At 46.9% G+C, this 26179-nt stretch overlaps 2 protein-coding genes across 4 annotated transcripts in view; both read right to left on the minus strand.

Moving 5' to 3' along the window:
• The window catches only part of LOC142466734 (uncharacterized), a 455555-nt gene that overhangs the window by 413735 nt on the left and 15641 nt on the right, over positions 1 to 26179 (minus strand). The window lies entirely within an intron of this gene.
• LOC142466726 (uncharacterized) overlaps positions 22579 to 26179 on the minus strand; it is an 89829-nt gene continuing 86228 nt past the window's right edge. For all 3 annotated transcript variants that reach the window (XM_075572061.1, XM_075572063.1, XM_075572062.1), the window contains one exon: positions 22579 to 25382. In XM_075572061.1, coding sequence (XP_075428176.1) covers positions 22702 to 25275 — 2574 coding nt within the window. In that variant the 5' untranslated portion in view covers positions 25276 to 25382 and the 3' untranslated portion in view covers positions 22579 to 22701. The remainder of the gene's footprint in view (positions 25383 to 26179) is intronic.

A 26179-nucleotide genomic window follows, 5' to 3' on the forward strand; every position in this document is an offset into this window, starting at 1 on the left:
TTTTGAGAGAGACAAGTCTCTACTTCCTTGAAAAGGGCCATCGTATTCGCTTAAGCGTCGGCCAACATCGGCGGAGTCCAGGTCTGTTGGGCTGAGCATAATGTCACGGGACTATAGGGGTGCTCACCTCAAACCCGACTGGACAGCGAGGCCGAGGTCGGGATACAGGAAAACCACCGCCCTACAGCCGCGTGAGCGGGTCCGGTAAGCAGAGTAGTGTGGATAGCCTGGTTCGGGGCAGGAGAGTGTAGAATCGTAGAGGTACTTGCCAGATTCGGGGTCGGAGAGATCAAGAGTAGTCGGAGTCCAAAGCCAAAGTCAAGGAGAGGGCGAGCAGGGGTTCGAGGGTGCCAGAGGTCGGGAGTCCAGATTCAAGCAAGGGTCTGTAACAGAAGACAAGAGCAGACTGCGAAGTAGCTTGTAGCAAGCACAACTAGAGACTGACTATGCTCAGCAATCAGCTCAGGGCTGGTATCACTATATACTGATAGGAGCCAATGAGAACCCCCAGCGGTGATGTCAGATGAAGGTAGAGCGCTGATAGGCTGAGGCAGGATGCAGGGCAGGTGTGGGAGGAACAAGTACATTGGCGGCAGTGGAGATGGACATAGTGGCGCGTGTACGTGACGCGCGCACCGCGCGCGACGGAAGGGGCGGAGCGAGTCTGCCGGGAAGGAAAGCCGGAACTGTAGACGCACGCGGGGGTCTGCCCCGGCGGCGCGCATGTGCAGCAGGACCTACAGGGAGAGAGGAGAGGCCACGGGACCAGATACCGCGCGCCCCAACGGCAGAGGTAAGAGCCGAAGTGGGCGCCGTGGGTGGCGGAATTACAAGAACCATTAGTTCTTCCAATGTGAAATCCTTCAGAAGTCTCGCGCTCTAACCTATCCCACCTCGGTATAGCCGCTTCTGTCAGGAACGTCCGCAGAATACCGCTCATCTTTGGGTTATGAGTCACCTTCTCCCCATTGTATAACTGTTCATAATAGTTTTTGAACTCTTCCACTATACGTTTGGGGTTGGGGGATGTTTCTCCTGTTTTTGTCCTAATGGTGTGTATGTTATAATTTCGTTGCCTATTCTGAATTCTGTTGGCTAGCATGGTGTCCGGCCTGTGGCTTTCTCAAAGAACTTCCTCCGTGTCCAATTTAGGTCTTTCTCGGCCCGGGAGGTGAGGAGGAGGTTAAGCTCAATCCTTACATCCTTCAACTCCTTTAAAGTATCCCTTCTACCCGATCGGCTATTGAGTGTAGAGAGCTCATGTAACCTCTTATACAGTATAACGGCGCCAATTTGGCCTCCCTTTGTTTCTTCCTGCTAGCTGCCATACTTATCAATACCACCGCATCGTGGCCTTGTGAGCCTCCCACAGTGTAGAGTGGGAATCTACACTGCCCATGTTAATTTGAAAAAACTGCCATATCTTCACTTTAACAGACTGCGCTAGGTCCGATATCTTAATCAGTGATTCATTAAGCTTCCAGTTTGCTCCTGGGCTAAGCGGTCTAATTTGTGTGCATCATAGCTCTATAGATGCATGGTCCGACCATGAAATGTCATATATTTTGGTATTGGAAATCTGTGGAACCATTCTGCTCGATACAAAGAAGTAGTCAATCCTACTGTAACTGTCGTGAGGGTGTGAGTAAAATGTGTAACTATGCTCGCTGGGGTGTTGTTCCCTCCAGATGTCTACGAAGCACCCTCTGCTGAGCCCTTCTAGCAGAGCTGAAGGGCTCGCGCGCCTGTCCCTCTGCTGCCTTGGAGACCTGTCCATCCGAGGGTCAATAACCTTGTTGAAATCTCCCGCTAAGATTAGGCTACCCTCTGCCCAACGCTGGAGCTTAAGGAAAAACGAAGCAAAGAACTGGGGTTCACTCTCGCATGGAGCATATACGCATGCTAGCGTAACTCTGCATGGCTGCAACAGCCCCACCAGAATGAGATATCTACACCCCGCGTCCTGCTTCACCTTCTCTACCTGAAAGGGAAGCCAGTTGTTAAATAGGATAGCAACCCCTTTTTTCTTTTCTTTGGCCGAGGCGAGGTAGACTGCCTCTAATTTTTGTCTAAATAACCCGGGCTATTACTTGAGCTAAAATGTGTCTCCTGGAGGAAGAGGACGTCCACCCCCCTTCGCCTGAATTCTGCGAAGGCGACTCTACGCTTCTGTGTGCTGTTAAACCCTTTAACATTTTGGGAAATAAACGTTAATGCCATATTTCTGCGTGTGGTGGACCTCTGTGTGAGCTGTGTAACCGTTTCCTACCCGGACTTTGTGGCCATGAGTGGCACCAGCTCCGTCTGTGTTGTCTCTTTGTCTTCTCTGCTCCTCCTCTGCTTCCTCTGGGGAAATCTGGGGTGGGGAACGGGGTACATATAGGGGAAAGACGAGGAAAACAAACAACATTTACACATGTACAATAAACCGTATTGGTCTCTGTAGATCTGAGGTTTGATGCCCGGGAGTACCGCCCCTTCCCTGGACCCTCCCACCTACCAGTCCAGGCCCATGGGTCATCTCGCCACCCACGGTTCCCAGGGTCTTTGGCGTGACTGCGGGCTAGACCCGCAGCCCTGCCCCTCCAGCACATGCCTACGGGTGACATTAAAGACACTCCCCCACCCACCCGCCGGCAACTTCAAAACTGTTTTATACTAACTCTCTATAGTATCTAAAATTCCTAACTCAACTTATAACCTAACCACTCTAACTGTACTGCGTTAATCAACTATATATCTTAGAGCTAACGTAACTTAATAATCTACTTTGGGGTATCCTGCACCTCTCTTCCTTGTGCGATGTCTAACTCACCATCCCCTCGCTGATGTCCCCCCCTCTAACCCTGTTCCCTTCCTCAACTCTCTTTTTCTCCCCCATCCCCCCCCCCTATCGATGCTCCCCTCTCACTGCCTCCGCCTGGGACCCCCCGGGTGAGGCGTTCTCTTCAGGCTCTAGACCCCTTGTGACATCTGTATGCTTGTCCTTCCCCCCCCTCAGCAGCCCGGATCCCCCTCTCCCCAGCGGTGGAATTCGGCGGCCCCGCAGGAGAGTGCCCCCCCCGGTCTGCTGCCCCACTTCTGGGAGACTGCTGTCGAGTCTGCCACCTCATCTGGCCCTCGCCGGACCTCCGCGAGGCCCCTCCCCCTGACGTCACCCTGGGAGTCTCAGTGAGAGGCCGTCTTCAAGCAGCGATGGGCGTTTCTGGAGGCGGGCTCAGTCGAAGCTGCGCTGCTTCGCGCCAAAACTGCCTCCGCCATGATTTCCTCCATGCCTTTCCCCCTTCTTTATGGAGTGAGTGCCTTGTCGCCATTTTGGTGCACATTGTTTGCTGCTGGCTCTCTGACCAGGACAACGCTTCCATGCAGAGCCCCGTTTCGTCTTGTGGGAGGATTGATCAGCAGCTTCTCCTCTGGCTCTTCCTTCCCAACAGCATGGATTTAACAGTTCTCAAACATTGTACAACGAACCAGAGGTACTGACCTGTTGCAGGGTACATGCAACCACACGCGGGTTTTCTTGATAAGGCTTTTTATGGAGCCTCAAAATATGGCACACAAAAATAACAAGAGCTTTTCTTCAGCATATATAAAGTAAGCAGTATAAGTCCTGAGCGGGCTTTTTCCTTTCTGTTCAAACTCCACAGAAACAATTTAGCATCAAAATAAAACTGTCCCAGAAAACAGAACTTAAATCAAGCTGTTCTCCCTCCAGAGTTTGTGTATCTCCATGCTTCAGACAGCCTGCATGTGTGTACAGCCTCTGGGTTATAAAGCTCCTTGATGAGGCAGCTGGGATCAGCCTAATTAACCAGACCTCTCAGCTGAAAGTTAACCTCGTCACTGCTGCACTGCCGACCTACACATAGGTATGCCAGGCATGGGGCTGGTAACGTTTATTCACCCTTTCACATGGGCCTTTAAGGCTTAATTGGCACGCAGGGCCCATTCCTCCTCCTTCAGCTTCGCGGCCGGCATGCCCACTGTCTCCCAGTCTGTGGATCTTGGAGGACGTGTCTCTGGGCAAGTAACTTTTTCAGATACTCCAAGCTTTTTGAGAAACGATGTCCCCTCCGAGAGGTGTTTCAGAGCCGTTCCTCACCACCACTAGGCCGAATGGAAAGGTTAACCTGTACCTAATGTCCTTATCCCTCAGTAGCTTGGTAATAGGCTGCAGGGCCCTCCTTCTCGCCAAGGTTATTGGAGATATGTCCTGAAATATAGCCATATTTATTCCCTCATAGGATACATGGGGGGTTGCTTTGGTTATCTTGCAAATCTCCTCCATAGTTTTATAATGGTGGAGACGGAGGATCACGTAGTGCGGGGGGTTGTTGGGCAGCGGCCGGGACCGCAGGGCACGATGGCACCGGTCCATGATCAGTTCTGTCTCTGACTTGCCCGGCATTATGGAGTTCATCTACCGGCTGATCAATTCCTCCGGGTGCTGGATTTCTTCTGGGATCCCCCTTATGCGCAGGTTGTTGCGCCGGACCCGGTTCTCACTATCTTCGTGTTGTTCCTCCAGCTCGGCCACTCTTTTTTCAAGTGCACCCATCCTAGTACTGGCCTCCCGTTAGCATTTTGTGCTTGCCTCCATCTGTTCCTCTAGTTCATTTGTTCGGGTGCCAATGCTCAGTATGTCCCTCCGTAGGTTTTCATCTCCCCCCCCTAAAAAAGGTCTTGATGTCTCCCAAGAGCTGAGCTATCTCCCTCTTGATGGTTCCTGGTTGCTCCACTACAGCCCCCTCCATCTCCGGCATGGAGTCTGTGTCCGAGACCGCCATATTCTCCTCCTCCCGTGCCTTGCATGCCCCTGCGAAATACGAGCGAACATCCACCTTCTGTTATTTTATCGCCGTGTTGTCGCCATCTCTACTCGTTCTGTAACTTCTCCTGGCCTGCCAACTATATTTTAACTTCAGCTGAGTTTGAAAATTCTCAGTTTTATTGTTTCATGTGCCGGCGGGTAGCGGAGATGGAGACAAAGTTTGAATGCCTACAGATCTCATTACTGATCTAACCAAAGCCTACTCTGACCACACCATCTGTTCTGACCATAAGACTGACATGTATCTATAGGAATACAGGAAGTCCTCGTTATCCAACGCGTCACTTTACATCGAATGGCATAACCAACGCGTTACAATGCAACCCTAAGGGCCATTTTTCGACGCCGGAATGCGTTATCCAACACCTGAATGCGTTATCCAACGCTCACCACCACTGATTAACTTGGAACTCAGCGCTTTTTCTGGTAATGTACAGGTTAATAAAGGCTTCAATCAGACTTAGAACTTTGCAACTAATATTGACAGATTTACTATAAATCATTCTTCCTGTTATTACACAGGTTATTAAGAATTTATATTAGCGTTAGGGACCCCTGAATTGTGGTCTGCCGTGACGTTGGCTCAGGGGCTTACAACAATTTTGGCCAAAAATGTCAAACTAAAAGACCATTTTACTTAATAGTTATTTATACATATATTTAGGCACTGTACCGTGTATGAGTTTCACTGGATGTGCTAAAACTGAGCTTTGTCTGTGTTTTATGTTCTGTCTCTGGTTTTAAATATATATTGCCATGCTCAGTAGCACTCCTCTGTGACACTCATATGCTTATATATATGTTGTGGTTATTTTGTGGGTTCAATAGGAGCTTGTTAGGTGTCCATTATATTTTACAATTGTGTTTCAGCTAGTCCTGGCTGATTGGAGGGTGGCAACCTCCTACTTAATTTAAGCTCACCCCCTCCCACATTTTAATGGTTAAGGGCTCACTCCATAGCATCTTCCACACAGGGGAACTTGTTTGCTTGCAGGATGGTTGTGACAACTCTAATATAGAGTGCTTTTCCTGGTAATGTACAGGTTAATAAAGGCTTCAATCAGACTTAGAACTTTGCAACTAATAGTGACAGATTTACTATAAATCATTCTTCCTATTATTACACAGGTTATTAAGAATTTATATTAGCGTTAGGGACCCCTGAATTGTTTCTTTTAATGACGTCATCTTAAAGGCAATTGAAGCAAAGCCATTCTGATTGGCTGTGCTTTCATTGCCTTTAAGTGACGTCATCATTTTTATTTTTGTCGGCCAAAACACATGGTTTTCACGGCCCAATCAGGACCGTGGGAACCATGACGAAAAATGTGACGTCATAGGCCTTTAAAAGCCTATGTCGTCTCATTTTGAAGCCAGACGCCGCGGAGGAAGGACCTCCGGAGAAGAAAGAAGACCGGGGCGTGGCCGCAGACGGGGAGAAGACCCCGCCCCGCCCGGAAGGAGATAGAAGAAAGAAGAATACAGATGAAGATGGATTACAAATAGAAGACCCGTGGATTGATTTGGATTTTTAGTTTAATGTTTATTTTTTTATGGTTTATTATTTTATGGGTTCCTGTGCCTGGTGGATTGGTTCGTGAGTAAGCTGCGCAACGGGAATCGGTGGGGGCAAGTAATGGTAAGTGAACTAAAGAAATGTATTTTATTTAACTTGTTAATTTTTTCAAAAGGTTTTTTAACATGTGTATTTTTTTTTTTGTGTTTTATCATTTCTTGCCACTGTATGTATGTATATATGTCTAGAGAGATATATACAAACAGGGTAAGAAATGATGTTGTTTTAAAAGCTTGATTTGATGTGTTTTAAATTAATTTGTCTATGCTGCTATGCTTTATTGTGAGTTTAAAGTATTTTAAAATGAGATAGATGTAATCCTTGGTATTGTATTGTGTGTTTGAGGGAGGTCAGGGATAGCCTTGGTTTTAAAGGTTGTATTCTGGTCGGTACTTATATTTTTTCACAGGCTAAACTGTTCTGCTCCAGGCGTGAATTAGTTAATTGTTTCATTGTTCGGGATGGAGTGTGAATTGTTTAGGGATGTAAATAATGATTGCTAATTGATTTTTGTTTACTTGGTTGATGCATTTGCAGAATGTATATGGTGCATAGATTTTATGCATCATTTATACAATGTAAATGCAATGTATTGATTGGAATGTGAGGTGTTTCATTGGCTTTTCATTGGTTTGTGATGATTTAGATTGAAAGATCAGTTAGGATTATTAAAGGAAATTGATTTTAATGTAGTGTGTCTATGGAGAAGTGTTATTTATAGTACAGTATGGTTTTGATAACCCTTCTACATTTATTTGTATATTGGTTCATCATGTGTGTGTATATACTGTATCTCTCTCTCTCTCTCTCTCTCTCTCTCTCTCTCTGTCTCTGTCTGTCTCTCTCTCTCTCTCTCTCTCTCTCTCTCTCTCTGTCTCTGTGTCTGTTTCTGTCTGTCTGTCTCTGTCTGTCTGTCTGTCTCTGTCTGTCTGTCTCTGTCTCTCTGTCTGTCTGTCTGTCTGTGTATATAGTTGCATGATGAAGCCACTGTACAAATTCATGGGTGAAGGGTGGGTATCGGGCCAGTGTGGCTTAACCCCTTAATCACATTTGCGGTTATTATCTGATAAGGTGTTTAAGGGGTTAATTGATATCTGAATGTACTTGCAATGTATTGGCTTTGTATTTGCTATGTATGTTGTGGGCAAGACAAGGATGTTGCTGGCGACCGACACTTCGTATTGATGAGGTCAGTAGTACTTTATTTATTTGAATATGCTAGTTAATGTTTTTAATAATGGGCAATTAATCTATTATCCATATCTGGATAATACTTATTTTGCACATTATTGTACTGTAGGTGTTGGGGCGCAGGGTGTATGTATTGAATGTATAGGCCAGGTTTATTTTTTTTACATTCAGGGTTGGTTCCGTGGTTCTGCGTGGGACCTCTGGAGACCACCTGTGGATTGCCTCGGGTATCCCACGGGTATCAGGCTGGAGGTTCCACGGGTGACACATGCGGGGATGAAGCGGTGGTCTCACATCTGTGGGGGCACCGCCGACCCGTAGTCTGCGGGGATGAAGATGTGTGGTCCCACTCCTGTGGGGGCACCGCGGACCTGTAGTGAGCACTCGTGAGTTCCCCAGACCCCCGAGGGAACCACCCGAGGCCCCGCAGACACCTGTGGGTCTGACCCGGGGCTCCCAGACATCCGCGGGCTTACCGTGGGGACCCAATTGTGGCCCACGGTGACCCAAGGAGACCACCTGGGGGCCATGGTGCTGGCGGGACCCACCAGCAGGCCTCCAGAACCTGTGTAAAAAGGGCTGCTGGTAAACTGTAGGTCTGTCCAGGTGCCCCGCCAGCCCACCGGGGACTCGCGTGGGGCTGCGTTATGAACCCTGTATGTAAAAGAATAAATCTTGTATTTATGGGGGGGGCACAGGGGGTGGGTAATGTATTTAATAAATAGAATGATGTTTATTGTGGGGCACTGTATTGTTTTTATTGTGGGTACTGGGGGTGGGGGGGGGTGTTTCCCCAACGGTATGTGGGTAGGCCTCCATTGTGGGTACTGGGTGGTTAGGCCTCACGGGGGAGCGGGGTTAGTGTGGGGAGGGTATGTAGGCATCCCGAGTGGTGGGTGAGGGTGGGTTAATCCCTTAATGACTGTAGCGGTTAATAACCGCTATGGTGATTAAGGGGTTAGGGGACATTACTTTGTATGTTTTAATTTTTGTCTCTTTTTTGCAGCAGCGGAGGGGCCATGTGCAGGTGGGTAGTGGGTAGTGGGTAGTGGGTGTGGGTGTGGTTATTTACACGGGATCCCACTCCCCACATTTACATACAGTACACTGCACTCACAGAAACACAGGCCAGGGAGATTTAACTGACACAATAGGGGTAGGGGGGCTTACACAGATTAGTCAAAGCAGTAAAGTTTAGCAGACACAATAGGGGGAGGGTTTTTTACATAGATTACAGTGAAGGCAGGGAGGTTTAAAACACACAATAGGGGGAGGGTTTTTTACATAGATTACAGTGAAGGCAGAGAGGTTTAACACACACAATAAGGGGAGGCGGTTTTACATAGATTACAGTGAAGGCAGGGAGGTTTAACACACACATTAAAAATATGTATGTAATGTATTTATTGTTTATTCTGCCTTAACCCTTCATTGCCTTAGCGGCTATACGCTATGGTAATGGAGCAGCATTTCTGTATTTTTAATAATATTGTACAGGAGCAGGGGGTTCCATGAGCATTAATTTCTGGCTCAGTGAACCCCCTGCTCACTGTACAATATTATTAAAAATACAGAAATGTTGCTTCGTTACCATAGCACATAGCCGCTAAGGTAAAGAACGATTCTTTATTGATGTGTGTGTTTTATTTATACTGTAGATGTGCAGAGGTTCTCTGTAGCAGAAACGCTGTGGTTTTAGGTCCGGGGGCCCCCTGCTCCCCGAGATACAGGCCCTTTTAGGGGGTGCCGATATCCCTCTGCTTGCTTTACAGGCCGCGGTCACGTGATCGGGACCTTTAAATGCAGAGGGATACCGGCACCTCATAAAGGGGGCTGTATCTCGGGGAGCAGGGGGTCCCCCGATCTGACACCAACGCGGTTCAGCTCCGGAGACCACCTGCACATCTACACTATAAAAGAAATGTATTTCAAATGTATTTATTTATATTCATTTATTTATTTATTTAGATTTATTTATTTATTTTTTGGGCGGCTGCTGTGTGGGAGTTTTTTTTATTGTGGGTAGCGGGGGTGGGTGAAGGGGGTATTAGCCCCAACAGTGGTTGTTTAGGGCTTGCGGGGGGTAGCGGGAGGGGTTAACCACTTCATGACCGTAGCGGTATTAACTGCTACGGTCGTGAAGGGGTTAAGTGCACCCGCAACCCCCCCGCAAGTCCTAAACTCACACCAAGGGCCAGATACCCCCTTCACCCACCCCCACTACCCACAATAAAGCGGGCACGGTGGGTTAACCCCTTCATTGCCTTAGCGGCTATACGCTATGGTAATGAAGCAGCATTTCTGTATTTTTAATAATATTGTGCAGGAGCAGGGGGTTCCCTGAGCATTCATTTCTGGCTCAGGGAACCCCCTGCTCACTGTACAATATTATTAAAAATACAGAAATGCTGCTTCGTTACCGTAGCACATAGCCGCTAAGGTAAGGTATGAGTTTTTATTTATATATGTGTTTTTTTTATACTGTACATGTGCAGAGGGTCTCCGGAGCAGAAACGTTTTGGTTTTAGGTCCGGGGACCCCCTGCTCCCCGAGATACAGGCCCCTTTAGGGGGTGCCGGTATCCCTCTGCTTGGTTTACAGGCCGCGGTCACGTGATCGGGACCTTTAGACGCAGAGGGATACCGGCACCTCATAAAGGGGGCTGTATCTCGGGGAGCAGGGGGTCCCCGACCTGAAACCAACGTGGTTCAGCTCCGGAGACCCCCTGCACATCTACACTATAAATAAAAATGTATTTTAAATAATTTTTAATGTGCCGATGTTTGCGCAGAGAGAGCAGCGGATCTCTCTCTGCTGCAAACACATCTCGCCTCCGCCGGCCCATAGTATCATTGATGTGCATATATACAGTACTGTATGTGTACAGTACTGTATGTTAGGGGTTATAGGTGTTGTTGTTATACAGTATATATATATATATATATATATATATATATATATATATATACATACTGCATTACAATTCATGATTTTATGCCATCTGGCCGACACGCGAAGCATTGCAGCCTATTAAATCCTGAACCCTTATAAATTAACACATCAGCCGCGCGTCAGCCGGGCATGACCCCTGGCTGGGAACGCGGCATGCTCCAGGTGAACAGTGTCGCATTCCAGGTACCTGCCAGGTACAAACCGGTGATTTGTTAGAATAAAGTCTGCCGCAGCAAAATGAAAAATATGTGCTATGCAAATTGCATGGAAAAAGATGCCAAAAGACAAGCGAGTTCAGCTAAATAATTAGAAGGTTTGTTGTTGTTTAAAAAAAGAAAAGTGTAACAATGAAAAATGTGAAAACAATAGTAAAATCAATCATCTATATGGTACATAGACCTATATAGGCGAAAGAGCCCGGTGAGTTGAATACCAAACAGTATAAAATAGTATATTATGTAGACTGTAAGGGTGCTGGCTATTTTTAGCAAAAAAAGTAGCACTGACAACCAATATGTAAACGATGAGACTACTTAAAGCTACAAGAAAAATAGCACATGTGGGAGCAAGGAAACCTCACAAAGTCCTGTATATTGTATCCATATTGTAATATGTCTGGATAAACAGTTGCTGTAGTGTAACAGGTGAAAGAACAAGTAAAACGCGGGATCCATATTGAGTAAAGAGGTATAGACAAGAAGGGTAAGGGAGAATGGACAATCTGATGAGAACTAATATACAGTACAGAGAATGAGCAGTTTACCTCTTTATCCCAGATCTATGGTTAAGTTCTCTGTCTGTCGTTTCCATATCCCGTTGCAGTCTACTGCAATTAGAGAAAGTGCCGTCCTCTTCTGTTGTGGAGCTATGGAGTTCCTGAGTGCCGAGGCTGGTAAAACTACCTTCAAGCTCCGGTCCGTCCGGGAACACTCCGAAAGTCACTCCGGTCTCTTGGTTCCACGTGGAGACGGTTGTAGTATATTGGCGTTCTCCCGTGATGCTGTGTAGGGATCTGGCGATGCAAACCTGTACTGCAACTTTGCGTTACTCCAGTCAGCGGAAAGGCTGGACTCATTTAATATCCTTTAGTCCATTTATTACAATTGAACCTATACTTGGGTACATTCATTTGTTTGTAGAAATTTAATCAACTATGTGATATTGCTGAAAATCTTCTTGTCTGTTTACTTAATTTTTCTTTACATATACATACAGTTATGTGGGAAAAAAAAGTACACCCTCTTTGAATTCTATGGTTTTACATATCAGGACATAACAATCATCTGTTCCTTAGCAGGTCTAAATATTAGGTAAATACAACCTCAGATGAACAACAACACATGACATATTACACCGTGTCATGATTTATTTAACAAAAATAAAGCCAAAATGGAGAAGCTATGTGTGAAAAACTAAGTACACCCTTACTGCTTCCATAGGAATTAAGATGCTAAGTAGCAGACAGGTGCTGCTAATCAAATGCCCTTGATTAATTGATCATCAGCAAGTCTGACCACCTCTATAAAAGCCGAAGTTTTAGCAGCTTACTGGTCTGGAGCACTCGTGTGTGTTAACACAATGCCAAGGTTGAAAGACATCAGCAATGATCTTAGAGAAGCAATTGTTGCTGCCCATCAATCTGGGAAAGGTTATAAGTGTTAGGAATCCGACTTCTTGGCGCCGTCAGCGCAACACACAGTCAACCCTCAGGGAGACTAAGGGCACGCAGCGCAACTCCCGCCTACCTGCTTCCACATCCGCAGGCCATCGGGGTCTCCATCGCCACAGGGTTGCTCCTTCCAGCGGGGCTACCGCTCCCCCACCTTCTCAGTGGGAGGCGCAGGCCCTCCTTCCCGCTTGCACACGTGCGTCCCCATCCGACGCTTGACGCATGCACACGCAACTTACAGAGCACGCGACCAGCAGCCGTTCTTCAGTTACTACCCCTGCAGTAAGGCTCCAATCCTATACACCGCGCGGGCTCACTCAGAGTGCTACCAGTGCTCACCTGGGCTGTATCATCCCCACCAATCCTGGAAGGCTCCCTGCAGTCCTCCTCTTCCGCCTCCATCCCTGATTCGCCAGCCCAGCTTTATCATGCCTCTCTGGGCTCTTACTCATCGCTCAACATGGTCTCTGTATGGAAGTTACCTTGTGTTCTCTTGGTGATTCTACAGGTTCTGACGCGGCTCGTACGACTACCCCCTTTGGCTCCTGACCTGAGCTCTCCTCTGACTACGTATACTCTGGCATCCCACGATCACGGCTTGGACTTCGACCCTCCTTATCTCTCCACTCCCTGACCTCGGCAAGGCAACTACTATTCTACTACTACACCAGGTACGGGCAAGTATTGTCTACCTTAGCGATGCGCAAACTGTGGGGCAAGACCCCCAGGGGGGGTGCGAGACTGCCGACGGGGGGCGCGGGGTTTACAGAGGCCCCACGCGCTTCCCGAAGGCACTTAAATTAAGTGCCGGGGGAGTTGCAGGGCCTCTGTAAACCTAACTTACCGTGGCTCCGGCGGCTTCCTCCCTGCGTTGCCATGGCAACGCGGCGTCAAAATGACCGGAGCGCAGGTAAGTTGGGGTTGGGGGGGGGGGGGCGCGGGAGTGAGGGGACAGCCGGCAGGGGGCACAGGGAAAAAATTTGCGCCCCCCTGGTCTACCTTACATACATCTGGCCTGGCAACGCTAAACATCACACTCCAGTCATGCTCCCTTTGATGCGGGTGCGTGTATTCCTACTTTCCCCCTCAGCACAGGGGACGGGTCTGGTCTGTGGGCAGCACTGGCGTAACATTATGTCGAGCCCACAAAGACGCAGATCAGACTGAACTAAGGCAGTTTCTCGCTAACCTGCTTCAGCAAAACCAGGCCATGGCGGATCAAATTGTGGAATTAACGCGTCAGCTAGTCATGCTCTCGGCCCGAGTACCAGAGGTTCCCGCCCCTGGTGTTATCCCCCAGATTGCAAGCGTGGCAGGTACTAACAGCTCTGACGTGAAAATTCCACCCCCCAAGCCTTACGCAGGCGAACCGCAAGAATGTAGGGGCTTCCTCAACCAGAGTGACGTGCAGTTCGAAATGGCCCCCCACCACTTCGACACTGGATGTAAGAAGGTAGCCTACATCTATAATCTACTGACGGCAGTGCCCTGGCTTGGGCCTCTCCAGTCTGGGAGCAGCGTTCTGATCTTACCCAGGATTATCAGGCTTTCAAGGCCGAGTTCCAGCAAGTGTTCGATTCCCCCACACGCCGGGTGATGGCATCTGTTGCTCTCCTTCAGATCACTCAAGGTCGACAAATGGTGACGCAGTATGCCGTGGAGTTTCGAACCCTCGCAGCCAAGACTAACTGGGGACAGGAGGCTCTCGTCTCAGTATTTTGGCAAGGCCTGGCGGATCCCATCAAGGATGAACTCGCTCATCAACCCAGGCCAGATCAATTGGAGGTTCTCATCAAACTAGCAGTCCGAGTGGATCAACGCATCCAAGTACGCAGCTTCGAGCATCAGGGCTCTCGCTTTTTAAACTGTCAAACTCCCTTCCCCAGCACTCTTGCGGTTACAAGTTCTTCCACTCCTCTTCATCCCCCCTTGGAGCTACCTGAGCCGATGCAACTGGGGGTACATCCGCACACCCATACGACAATTCCGTCACGCCGGGGGATTGTGTTTCTACTGCGGATTCGCTGAGCACCTAGATCGGGAATGTCCTTTGCGCCCAGGAAACAGGAACACCCAGTGAGTATGGAGGGGCTCTCTCTGGGTGTCATTTCTCCTCGTGCCCTCCATAAGGGAGAATTTTCTAAGAAACTCACCATACCTGTCTCTCTTACAGGCTGTAAGTTTCATACGTCTACCTACTTCTACGTTCATTGACTCTGGAGCAGGAGGAAACTTTGTGGATCTCGAATTCGCCAGGTTAAACCAGATACCGCTCGTAAAAAAAACAAACCCCATCGCACTGGTCAGTATCGACGGACTTCCCCTTACCCCAGCATACATCTCCTTAGAGACGGCCCCTCTCCTCCTGACCTTACACTCCCACAAGGAGACCTTAGTCCTCAATGCCATCCATGCTCCTGGAACACCCGTGTCCCTTGGGCTCCCATGGTTGCAGCTAAACAATCCACTGATTGATTGGACTTCCTCTTGTCCCATCACTTGGAAAACGAGGTCGGGCGAAGCATCCCAACTTTTGGCCAATACCACCGTCCCTGAGATTACCCTTCCCCCTGTCTATCACCAATTTCGGGACGTTTTCAATAAGGTCCAGTCGGATCTTTTGCCACCTCACAGGACCTATGATTGTCCGATAGATCTTGTTCCAGGTTATAGCTGGCCTAAGTCCAAGACCTACCCCTTGTCACTACCAGAGTCTCAGGCCATGGATGAATATATCCAGGAAAACCTTAAGAAATGTTTAATTCGCCCTTCCAACTCCCCAGCAGGGGCTGGCTTTTTCTTCGTGAAGAAAAAAGATGTGACTTTAAGACTGTGCATTGACTACAGGGGTTTGAACCGCATCACCATTAAGAATCGTTACCCCCTTCTCCTTATTACCGAACTATTCAACAAATTACAGGGTGCCAAGATTTTTTCCAAGGCTTTCTTTTACCCTTGCCAGTTCCCGATCGCCCTTGGTTCCATATTTCGATGGATTTCATCGTGGAGTTGCTGAAGTGCAGAGGAATGAACACAATCTTGGTGGTCGTGGATAGATTCTTTAAGATGGCTCATTTTATCCCACTCAAGGGACTGCCCACCTCTCCCACCCTTGCAGATATCTTTACGGATAAAAAAATTCGGATTCATGGGATCCCTTCCTCTATCGTTTCCGACAGAGGGTCCCAGTTTGTGTCCAAGTTTTGGAGAACTTTCACCAAGAGATTGGGCAAATCTTCCTCATTCTTGTCTGCATATCATCCACAGTCCAATGGCCAGATGGAGAGGATCAACCAGTCTCTGAAGAAGTACCTAAGATGCTTTATATCTGATTCCCAGGATGATTGGTCTCAACTCCTTCCTTGGGCGGAGTACGCTGTCAATTCTGCCAAGAATGAATCCACCCGTGAGTCGCCTTTTTTTTTTTTTTTAATACATTATGGGTTTCACCCTCCCTGTTTGCCCATCTCCAACATTCCTTCTGGGGTACCGGCCGTAGACGAAAGCATTTCTTTTCTCCAAACAGCATGGTCCAGGATTCAGACTACTCTTCTCGACTCCACCCACAGAGCTTAACTTCAGGCCGATCGTCGCCGTTGCCGATCGTCGCCCAGGTACAGGCCAGGGGATTTGGTATGGCTCTCCGCTAAAAATATCCACTTAAAGGTACCATCCCCGAAATTGGCACCTAAATTCCTGGGTCCTTTTCCAATTTCGCAACAGATCAATCCTGTGGCATTTCGTCTCCAGCTACAGTACCACACAGTATGAAGATTCCCAATGTTATCCATGTTTCTCTTCTCAAGCCATCCATCACCAGTCACTTCTTCCTGGACCAGACTCGCAAACCGGATCCAGTCACCATCCAAAATAATGAAGAGTATGAGGTTCACTCTCTATTGGATTCCCGCGTGTCCAGGGACCAACTCCAGTTTCTGGTGCAATGGAAGGGTTTTGGACCCGAGGAGAGGTCTTGGGTTCCTTTGAAGGACATTCACGCCCCGGGTCATCTTAGAGCTTTCAGGAGGAAGTTTCCGGAGAAACCATTTAAGGACCGTCCGGAGGCCGTTCCTGAAGAGGGGGGTACTGTTAGGAATCCGACTTCTCAGCGCCGTCAGTGCAACACATAGTCAACCCTAAGGGAGACTCAAGGCGCGCAGCGCAACTCCTGCCTACCTGCTTCTACATCCGCGGGCCATCGGTGTCTCCGTCACCACAGGGTTGCTCCCTCCAGCGGGGCTCTCGCTCCCCCACCTTCTCAGTGGGAGGCGCAGGCCCTCTGTCCCGCACGCACACGTGCGTCCCCCTCCGACGCTGAACGCATGCACACGCAACTTACAGAGCACGCGCCCAGCAGCCATTCTTCAGCTACTACCCCTGCAGTAAGGCTCTGCCCCCATACACCGTGCGGGCTCACTCAGAGTTCTACCAGTGCTCACCTGGGCTGTATCGTCAACACCAATACTGGAAGGCTCCCTGCAGTCCTCCTCTTCCACCTCCATCCCTAATTGGCCAGCCCAGCTTTATCATGCCTCTCTGGGCTCTCACTCATTGCTCGACATAGTCTCTGTATGGAAGTTACCTTGTGTTCTCTTGGTGATTCTACAGGTTCTGACGCGGCTCGTACGACTACCCCATTTGGCTCCCGACCTCGGCTCTCCTCTGACTACGTATACTCTGGCATCCCACGATCACGGCTTGGACTTCGACCCTCCTCATCTCCCCACTCCCTGACCTCGGCAAGGCAACTACTATTCTACTACTACACCCGGTACCGGCAAGTATTGTCCACCTTACATACATCTGGCCTGGCAACGCTAAACACCACACTCCGGACACGCTCCCTTTGCTGCGTGTATTCCTACTTTCCCCCTCAGCACAGGGGACGGGTCTGGTCTGCGGGCAGCACCGGCGTAACAATAGGGCAATTTCCAAACAATTTAAAGTCCACCATTCTACAGTGAGAAAGATTATTCAAAAGTGGAAAACATTCAAGACAGTTGCCAATCTTCCCATGATGTCCAAGCACATTCACCCCAAGGTCAGGCCGTGCAATGCTCAGAGAAATTGCAAAAAAACAAAGAGATTCATCTCAGACTCTATATGCCTCAGTTAGCATGTTAAATGTTAAAGTTCATGAGAGTACAATTAGAAAAAGACTGAACAAGTATGGTTTGTTTGGAAGGGTTGCCAGGAGAAAGCCTCTTCTCTCTAAAAAGAACATGGCAGCACGGCTTAGGTTTGCAAAGTTGCATCTGAATAAACCACAAGACTTCTGGAACAATGTCCTTTGTACAGACGAGATCAAAGTGGAGATGTTTGGCCATAATGCACAGCGCCACGTTTGGCGAAAACCAAACACAGCATATCAGCACAAACACCTCATACCAACTGTCAAGCACGGTGGTGGAGGGGGGATGATTTGGGCTTGTTTTGCAGCCACAAGACCTGGGAACCTTACAGTCATTGAGTCGACCATGATCTCCTCTGTATACCAAAGTATTCTAGAGTCAAATGTGAGGCCATCTGTCAGACAGCTAAAGCTTGGCCGAAATTCGGTCATGCAACAGGACAATGATCCCAAGCACACCAGCAAATCTACAACAGAATGGCTGAAAAAGAAAAGAATCAAGGTATTGCAATGGCCCAGACAAAGTCCAGACCTCAACTCGATTGAAATGCTGTGGCAGGACCTTAAGAGAGCTGTGCATAAACAAATTCCCACAAACCTCAATGAACTGAAGCAACGTTGTAAAGAAGAGTCGGTCAAAATTCTTCCACAATGATGTGAAACTGATAAAGTCATACAGAAAAAAATTACTTCAAGTTATTGCTGCTGAAGGTGGTTCTACTGTGAGCATTCGCCAACCTGGCGGTCGCAGACTGTCTCCTCACCTCAATAATACTCCCGTGACTGGCACTCTGGATACGCTGTCTCGTGGCCCCGTTATGCTTGCACGAATCTTGCATGGCTTGATCGTCTGCCCGCAGGTTCCGTCTCTGCCGTTCCCGCTCTGACGTACGACTGGTGCGCTCGTCCAGGCTCCAAGCTCCACCCCCGCTCTAATGATGGACAGGGCTGGCATGGGAGAGACGCGCGTCTCCGGCTCCGACCCCTTATCTCCGTGACACGCGCAGGTCAGCGCACGATCAGTTCCGCCCCCATTCACTCTAATGATATACAGGACCAGCGTGGGAGTGCCGCACACCTCAGGCCCTGCCCCCTGACTTCCGTGATGGGCACGATCGGTTTCCCCCCCCCATCCCTGATTAGGCTGCATCATAGGGCACACCTCTGTGCACCAGCAGCCTATAGGAGTCTACTACCTAGTTCCGTCCTGGCTGGCTATTTGATGTTCTTCCTTTATATACCTTCCTGCTGCATACACTCTTTGCAGAGCATAGTCTAGTGTGACACCATGCCTTGCTGCATTCCAGTACCTGTGACCTTGCCTGTTGAACTCTTGTTGCCTGACCCTGCATCTCTCTTGGAGTTTGCACCTCTCCTCTCCTGATCCGGCTATGAATGACCATTCTCCTGGTCTCTTGTGGTGAGCTACGTATCACATCTACAAGCTATTGAATCATAAGGTATACTTAGTTTTTCACACATGGCTTCTCTATTTTGGCTTTATTTAAATAAATAAATAAATAGATAAATAAATCATGACAGTGTAATATGTCATGTATTGTTGTTCATCTGAGGTTGTATTTATAGCAGGGCCCCTGGTATACGGCGGGTTCCGTTCCAGAGGCCCGCCGTATACTGAAAATCGCCGGAAAGCGGATCCGGCGATTTTCACTTCTGCGCATGCGCAAACCGGGATTTTTGCCGTTCTGCGCATGTGCAACCTATGGTATGCACGCGCAACGTGCAGTCTGCGCGTGTGCACCGGGCGCATCCACCTGTTCTGCACATGAGCGAGTTACAAATCAAGATGGCGGCCCCCTTCTCGGTGCCGCCGTATTAGCGTATCGCAGAGAAGCGGGGCCCTGCTGTACCTAATTTTTAGACCTACTAAGAAACAGATGATTGTTATTATGTCCTGATATGTAAAACCATACAATTCAAAGAGGCTGTACTTTCTTTTTCACACAACTGTATATACAATGAGACATAAAATTAGATTTCATTAAATCAAGCGACAACCTAGTGACAATGTGATATGCCATATGCTGCATTGATTGATGCCATAACATGTTTAATGTACTCAAGTACTTTAAGGTGCGTTTGAGTTCATAGAAGGGGCTATATAACTTACCTTCAGTCTTGCCCCAACCATACTCCTTGAGAAAGGGCTGTATAGCCTGAAACGCGTGGGAGAATTTTCCTGTCCTGTCTTTAGTGTTTTTTGTTTTTTAACAAGTACTGTAGTATAATAAGTTTTTTATTTTTGCATCTACCTGGTGAGTTAATTGGTGCTTCTTACTGAATTTGACTGTTTCAACCAGTCTTTTTCCTGCTCATGCACCCATATTGCCCCAACAAAGTCTTTCACAAAATCAGAACACACATGGAACTTCCAAATGAAAGACTTTATAAATTGTCTTATGAAAGGGTAATATATGTTGTCAATTGTGACTCTGGGAAACTCTATGTGGGTAAGACGCATAGAGCTTTCAAGATTAGAGTCGTTGAACACATAGCATCGGTGCGTAATACACTAGATAAACCTATTGCGAGACATACCATAGAAGCACATAATGGTGACTCACGAGTGCTTCACTTTACTGGGATTTAGCATGTCCCTCTCGGAAAGGTGATTGGGACCGGCATTTGCTTCAGCAGAGTGCAGATGGATTTTTTACTTAAAAACACAGTCCCCTCTCGGTCTTAACAAGGGTTTTATCTATTCACCCTTTTTCTGAATTACCTATCCAGTTGTAATTTCTTAATAAAGAGGGGTTTCTATGGGGATCCAGGTATATAGAACTAATTAACCACAGGTTGACAGCGCGAAACGCATTACAGAACCTCTTTTTGTAGCCCGGTCTACTTATGCAATAGATTAAAGCATTTTTAACCTGCCACAAGCCTCCAGCCCTTCATTTTTTCAAGCAGTGCTCCACCATTTTTCTCTACTTGGATTGACCTTTACCGGAAGGAGGCACGCTACATCTTTCCAGGACCTAATGATTCGTGAGTTAACCGATTGTGTTTCACTATTATCCAGTTCATATATTGTATGGCGTTATATTTGCTCATGCCTAGGGATTGAGGTGTGTTGTCCCATTAGTGGGTGTGGGGTGTGCTCTCTTCATTGAGTGCTCATTTCACACACTCACTGTGGGGCTTCCCTACCATTTCATAGATATTCCACACTATGGCTACAGAGTGAGCATTCAAGCCTGTTACTGCACATGTATTCTCTTGAAGTTATACTCTTTCCTGGACTTTAATGCTATATTGCAAATATCACCCAGATATTAGTAGCACCTATCGGGGATTTATTTCCCACATCTACTAATTAACCACAAGGAGCGTATTGACATTTGAGGCAGTCCAACTAGAACTAGTTTATTCCTACATCCCCATATAATTATATCATCTAATGTTCCACCTCTATGCTAAAACACCACCAACTGAAACTCTGACTCTATAGATTCGAAACATCATAAGGTGTTCGGGGACAAGTTTGACTATGCCATCTGCAAGGAACAAGTCCACCACTATCTCCATTTGTCTATGTTACCAATTGATATTTAGTTCTCGGGTTCATTTAAGCTACTATTATTTGTATATATACATATATATCAATGACCTTTAACGTGTGCTCTATCCTATGTGGTTAAGGTATTTTCACTTTTGCTCCTATTGTTGGGAGTTCTGCTAGTTACTCAGAAGTGACGAGTATTTCAGGACATGTGAAGTACTATGTATTATATACTAGCTCTCTATTTTCTTATTGAACATCTGCTACAATATAAGATTACAATTCTAAGTGAAATATGGCACTATTTTGTCCCTTTTCATAATGCTCCCAATCAATACAGTAAGAATTGGGACCTAAGGGGTTAATACAACGTTTAAGGAATTATCCTATACGTGCCCGCATGGGCTATTTAAGAAGGGACAGGACATTAGGTCTTCACTCCCCTGAAGATGCATAGGTGTACTACGTGAATCGTGCATCGGGTTTTAGAGACGTCACGATGGTGATGTCAGTTGCTGAGAGCTGATTCGGAGGCAGTTGAACCAAGAGCTGGAAATCGGGTAGTACAGCAGAGGATGTAATAAGTTTACAATGTGCCTTTTGCTGTGCTACTGTAGCCATTATGCACCGTGTGGGTTTGATATACTGACATTGCCTACGCAGACGGACGGTTTAGGTTGTTAAGTGCGATGCTACCGTTGCAAATATGCCAAGATGTGCCAAGTCGGTCTGATACATTGACATTGCTTGCACAGATAGATTGATTCGGTTGTCACTTTTTACTTGTTACACAGGGTCCCTCCGCCACGTATGAGCCCTCTCCAATTGTGAAGGCTTTACCGGGCATGGGGATATGTGCTGATTACTAACAGTGCATGAGGCTGTGAGTGTTCAACACTATATTCCTACCATAGGGAAGTGTAATACAAAGTGTCTACCGCTACTGAGTAATGCTCTATAATCTGAGCGATGGATTTATTGGGTAGACAGAATATATGTTGTGCAATTGATACTTACTAACTCTGTGTCATTAATGTTTGATTCCAAGCAGTGTTCGACTTTACATTGTTACTGGCGGTCTATATATCGACATAATCTGTCTTTATCTCACTGTGCATAAGGACTCAGGTCATTGTCCACCTGTGTATGGACTTTGCAATACGCAGCGTGAAGGCAGTGACACAGAAAACATTGTTTAGCTTTGTAAATAGTGTTCCCACTTAGCTCAGATTTAATGAGCAGTACCTGCTTACCGTATGGTCACGCTCACTTCGAGCTTTGCTAAAGAGCATACACCATTTCGTCTGCATAATACACTCCCAGTATTATTAATCTGCAATTTATAATTTGTGGTTTAGAGGATTTGAGTATATATACCAATGAATGTGCTCATCTGCTCCTACCCTTCACATCTCACCACGTTTTTAATTATCACTTGGTATATATTTTTCACATTGTATATTGATTAATAAAATGTTATTGTTTTTGATTCATTTGAGGAAAATAGACCAGTCTCTCTGGCTGATATTATATCAGTCTGCCCATTCACTAGCAATTAATTTACTGATGATACTTACTCTTGATTTAAATAAGTAGAGTGTAAACATTGGCGATACTTTTGTTCTGGTCTTCTTAGACTGGAAACTTTTTGGTTGTGTAGTGTATATCCCCTTTGCACCACTTGTAAATTACGCTTATAAGAATATTACGGTTGAGCGGTGAGCTTTATTGTTATCTGTAATCATGCAGCATGACCTGGGTATGCCCAGGAATACATCCTGTGAAATGTTCGAATAATAGCCGCTGCATCTGTATGGGAGCGACGTAGTCACTGCTTATCCCTAAACATGCCTGGCTTTAGAGATGGGTCTTTCCCCTGTGTGTGTCCTCTTGTGTTTCCTAAGGCTGGATAAATCACTAAATCTCTTCCCACATTCCATACATGCGGTCTCTCCCCTGTGTGCGTCCTCTTATGATTCCTCAGGCTGTATGACTGACTAAATCCCTTACCACATTGCTCACATAAATACGGTCTCTCCCCTGTGTGTGTCTTCTTGTGTGTGTTCAGGTGGGATAACCGACTAAACCCCTTCCCACATTCCACACATACATGCGGTCTCTCCCCTGTGTGTGTCCTCATGTGTGTGTTCATGCTGGATAAGTCACTAAATCTCTTCCCACATTCCCCACATTCATGCGGTCTCTCCCCTGTGTGTGTCCTCTTATGTATGTTCAGGCTGGATGACACACTAAATCCCTTTCCACATTCCCCACATACATGAGGTTTTTCCCCTGTATGTGTCCTCTTGTGTCTCATCAGTTGGGATAAGTCACTAAATCCCTTCCCACATTCCCCACATACATGCGGTCTCTCCCCTGTGTGTGTCCTCTTGTGTCTCATCAGTTGGGAAGAGTCACTAAATCCCTTCCCACATTCCCCACATACATGCGGTCTCTCCCCTGTGTGTTTCCTCTTGTGTGTGTTCAGGTGGGATAACTGACTAAATGCCTTCCCACATTCCCCACATACATACGGTCTCTCCCCTGTGTGTGTCCTCATGTGTGAGTTCATGCTGGTTAAGTCACTACATCCCTTCCCACATTCCCTACATATATGCGGTCTTTCCCCTGTGTGTGTCCTCTTATGTATGTTCAGGTTGGATGACACACTAAATCCCTTGCCACATTCCCCACATACATGCGGTCTTTCCCCTGTATGTGTCCTCTTGTGTCTCATCAGTTGGGATAAGTCACTAAATCCCTTTCCACATTCTCCACATACATGCGGTCTCTCCCCTGTGTGTGTCCTCTTGTGTCTCATCAGTTGGGAAGAGTCACTAAATCCCTTCCCACATTCCCCACATACATGCGGTCTCTCACCTGTGTGTATCCTCTTGTGTGTGTTCAGGTGGGATAAGATACTAAATCCCTTCCCACATTCCCCACATACATACGGTCTCTCCCCTGTGTGTGTCCTCTTGTGTGTCTTCAGGTGGGATAACTGACTAAATGCCTTCCCACATTCCCCACATACATGCGGTCTCTCCCCTGTGTGTGTCCTCTTGTGTATGTCCAGGCTGCGTGACACACTAAATCCCTTCCCACATTCCCCACATATATGTGGTCTCTCCCCTGTGTGTGTCCTCTTGTGTGCGTCCAGGCTTGATGGCGCATGAAATCCCTTCCCACATTCCCTACATACATGCGGTCTCTCCCCTGTGTGTGTCCTCTCGTGTCTCCTCAGGCTGGATGACCCATTAAATCCCTTCCCACATTCCCCACATACATGTGGTCTCTCCCCTGTGTGTGTCATCTTGTGCATGTTCAGATTGGATAACCGACTAAATCCCTTCCCACATTCCCCACATACATACGGTCTCTCCCCTGTGTGTGTCCTCAAGTGTTTGTCCAGGCTGGATGACTGACTAAATCCCACCCCACATTGCCCACATACATGCGGTCTTTCCCCTGTGTGTGTCCTCATGTGTTTGTCCAGGCTGGATGACACACTAAATCCCTTCCCACATTCCCCACATACATGCGGTTTCTCCCCTGTATGTGTCCTCTTGTGTATGTTCAGGTGGGATAGCTGACTAAATCCCTTCCCACATTCCTCACATACATGCGGTTTCTCCCCTGTGTGTGTCCTCATGTGTTTGTCCAGGCTGGATGACACACTAAATCCCTTCCCACATTCCACACATACATGCGGTCTCTCCCCTGTGTGTGTCCTCTTGTGCATGTTTAGATGGGATAAACGACTAAATCCCTTCCCACATTCCACACATACATACGGTCTCTCCCCTGTGTGTGTCCTTGTGTGTGTTTTCAGGATGGATAACTGACTAAAACCCTTTCCACATTCCCCACATACATGTGGTCTCTCCCCTGTGTGTGTCTTCTTGTGCATGTTCAGATTGGATAACCGACTAAATCCCTTCCCACATTCCCCACATACATACGGTCTCTCCCCTGTGTGTGTCATCGTGTGTGTGTTCAGGCTGGATAACTGACTAAATCCCTTTCCACATTCCCCACATACATGTGGTCTCTCCCCTGTGTGTGTCCTCTTGTGTCTCATCAGACTGAACATGTCCCTAAATCCCTTTCCACATTCCCCACATACATGTGGTCTCTTCCCTGTGTGTGTCCTCTTGTGTCTCATCAGACTGACATGCGGTCTCTCCCCAGTCTGTGTTGTCTTCTGTGCATTTTGGTCTGATAACCAAATCGGACTCTTCCCACGTTCTCCAAGATCTTTTTCTGTGGCAGCAGCTAATATATATCTTTTGGAATGAGAAGCAGTTACATTGTTTATTAATTGCTTTGACTGGTTGAAAGATGCATTTTCTGTCATATTTATTGGAATGTTGCAAGATTGTTCTGTCCTCATCTTTTCCATATTCTCATTTGGGTGTTTGAACTTCAGATGTTTGAGGAGGTAATCCTGACTGCTAAAAGCAACCTTGCAGTGTTGGCATGGGTGGATTATTGGTGATTGTCCTTGTACTAGACGAGACAAAAAAAGTCACTGTTACGCAAACTGTCTTACAAAAGGTCATGCAGGAGAGGTAAGTTGGCATATCACAAAAAGTTCAGGATGAAAGTAAACTGTAGATGTACATTGTAAAAATGAAAGGTCTACTGTAGCATAACATGTGCAGCATATGGGCAGGGAGACTAGATGTAGTGGATCATACATTTAAAGTGGATCATATTATTTAACGATTTAAAATGGAAATCTCACTAGCTGCAAAACCACCAATTAAAGTGGCAGAAATCTTTCAAATCCTTTGATAGATTGTTACATAGTTACATAGTTACATAGTAGATGAGGTTGAAAAAAGACGTACGTCCATCAAGTTCAACCTATGATAAATTTTGACAACAGATACTTTATTCTATATCTATACTTACTTATTGATCCAGAGGAAGACAAACAAAAAACCCCATTAAGGGGAAAAATTAATTCCTTCCTGACTCCAAGAATTGGCAATCGGATTAATCCCTGGATCAACATCCTTCCCATGTATACTTATTTGGTATATCCCGGTATACCTTTCCCATCTAAAAAGATGTCCAACCTTTTTTTGAACAAGTCTATTGTATCTGCCATCACAGTCTCCATGGGTAATGAATTCCACATTTTAACTGCCCTTACTGTAAAGAACCCTTTCCTTTGTTGCTGGTGAAATTTCCTTTCCTCCAACCTTAAGGGATTGCCCCGAGTCCTTTGTACTGCCCGTGGGATGAATAGTTCTTTTGAAAGCTCCTTGTATTGTCCCTGAATATATTTGTATATAGTT

This window comes from Ascaphus truei, chromosome 15 (assembly GCF_040206685.1).
Source record: "Ascaphus truei isolate aAscTru1 chromosome 15, aAscTru1.hap1, whole genome shotgun sequence".
NCBI lineage: Eukaryota > Metazoa > Chordata > Amphibia > Anura > Ascaphidae > Ascaphus > Ascaphus truei.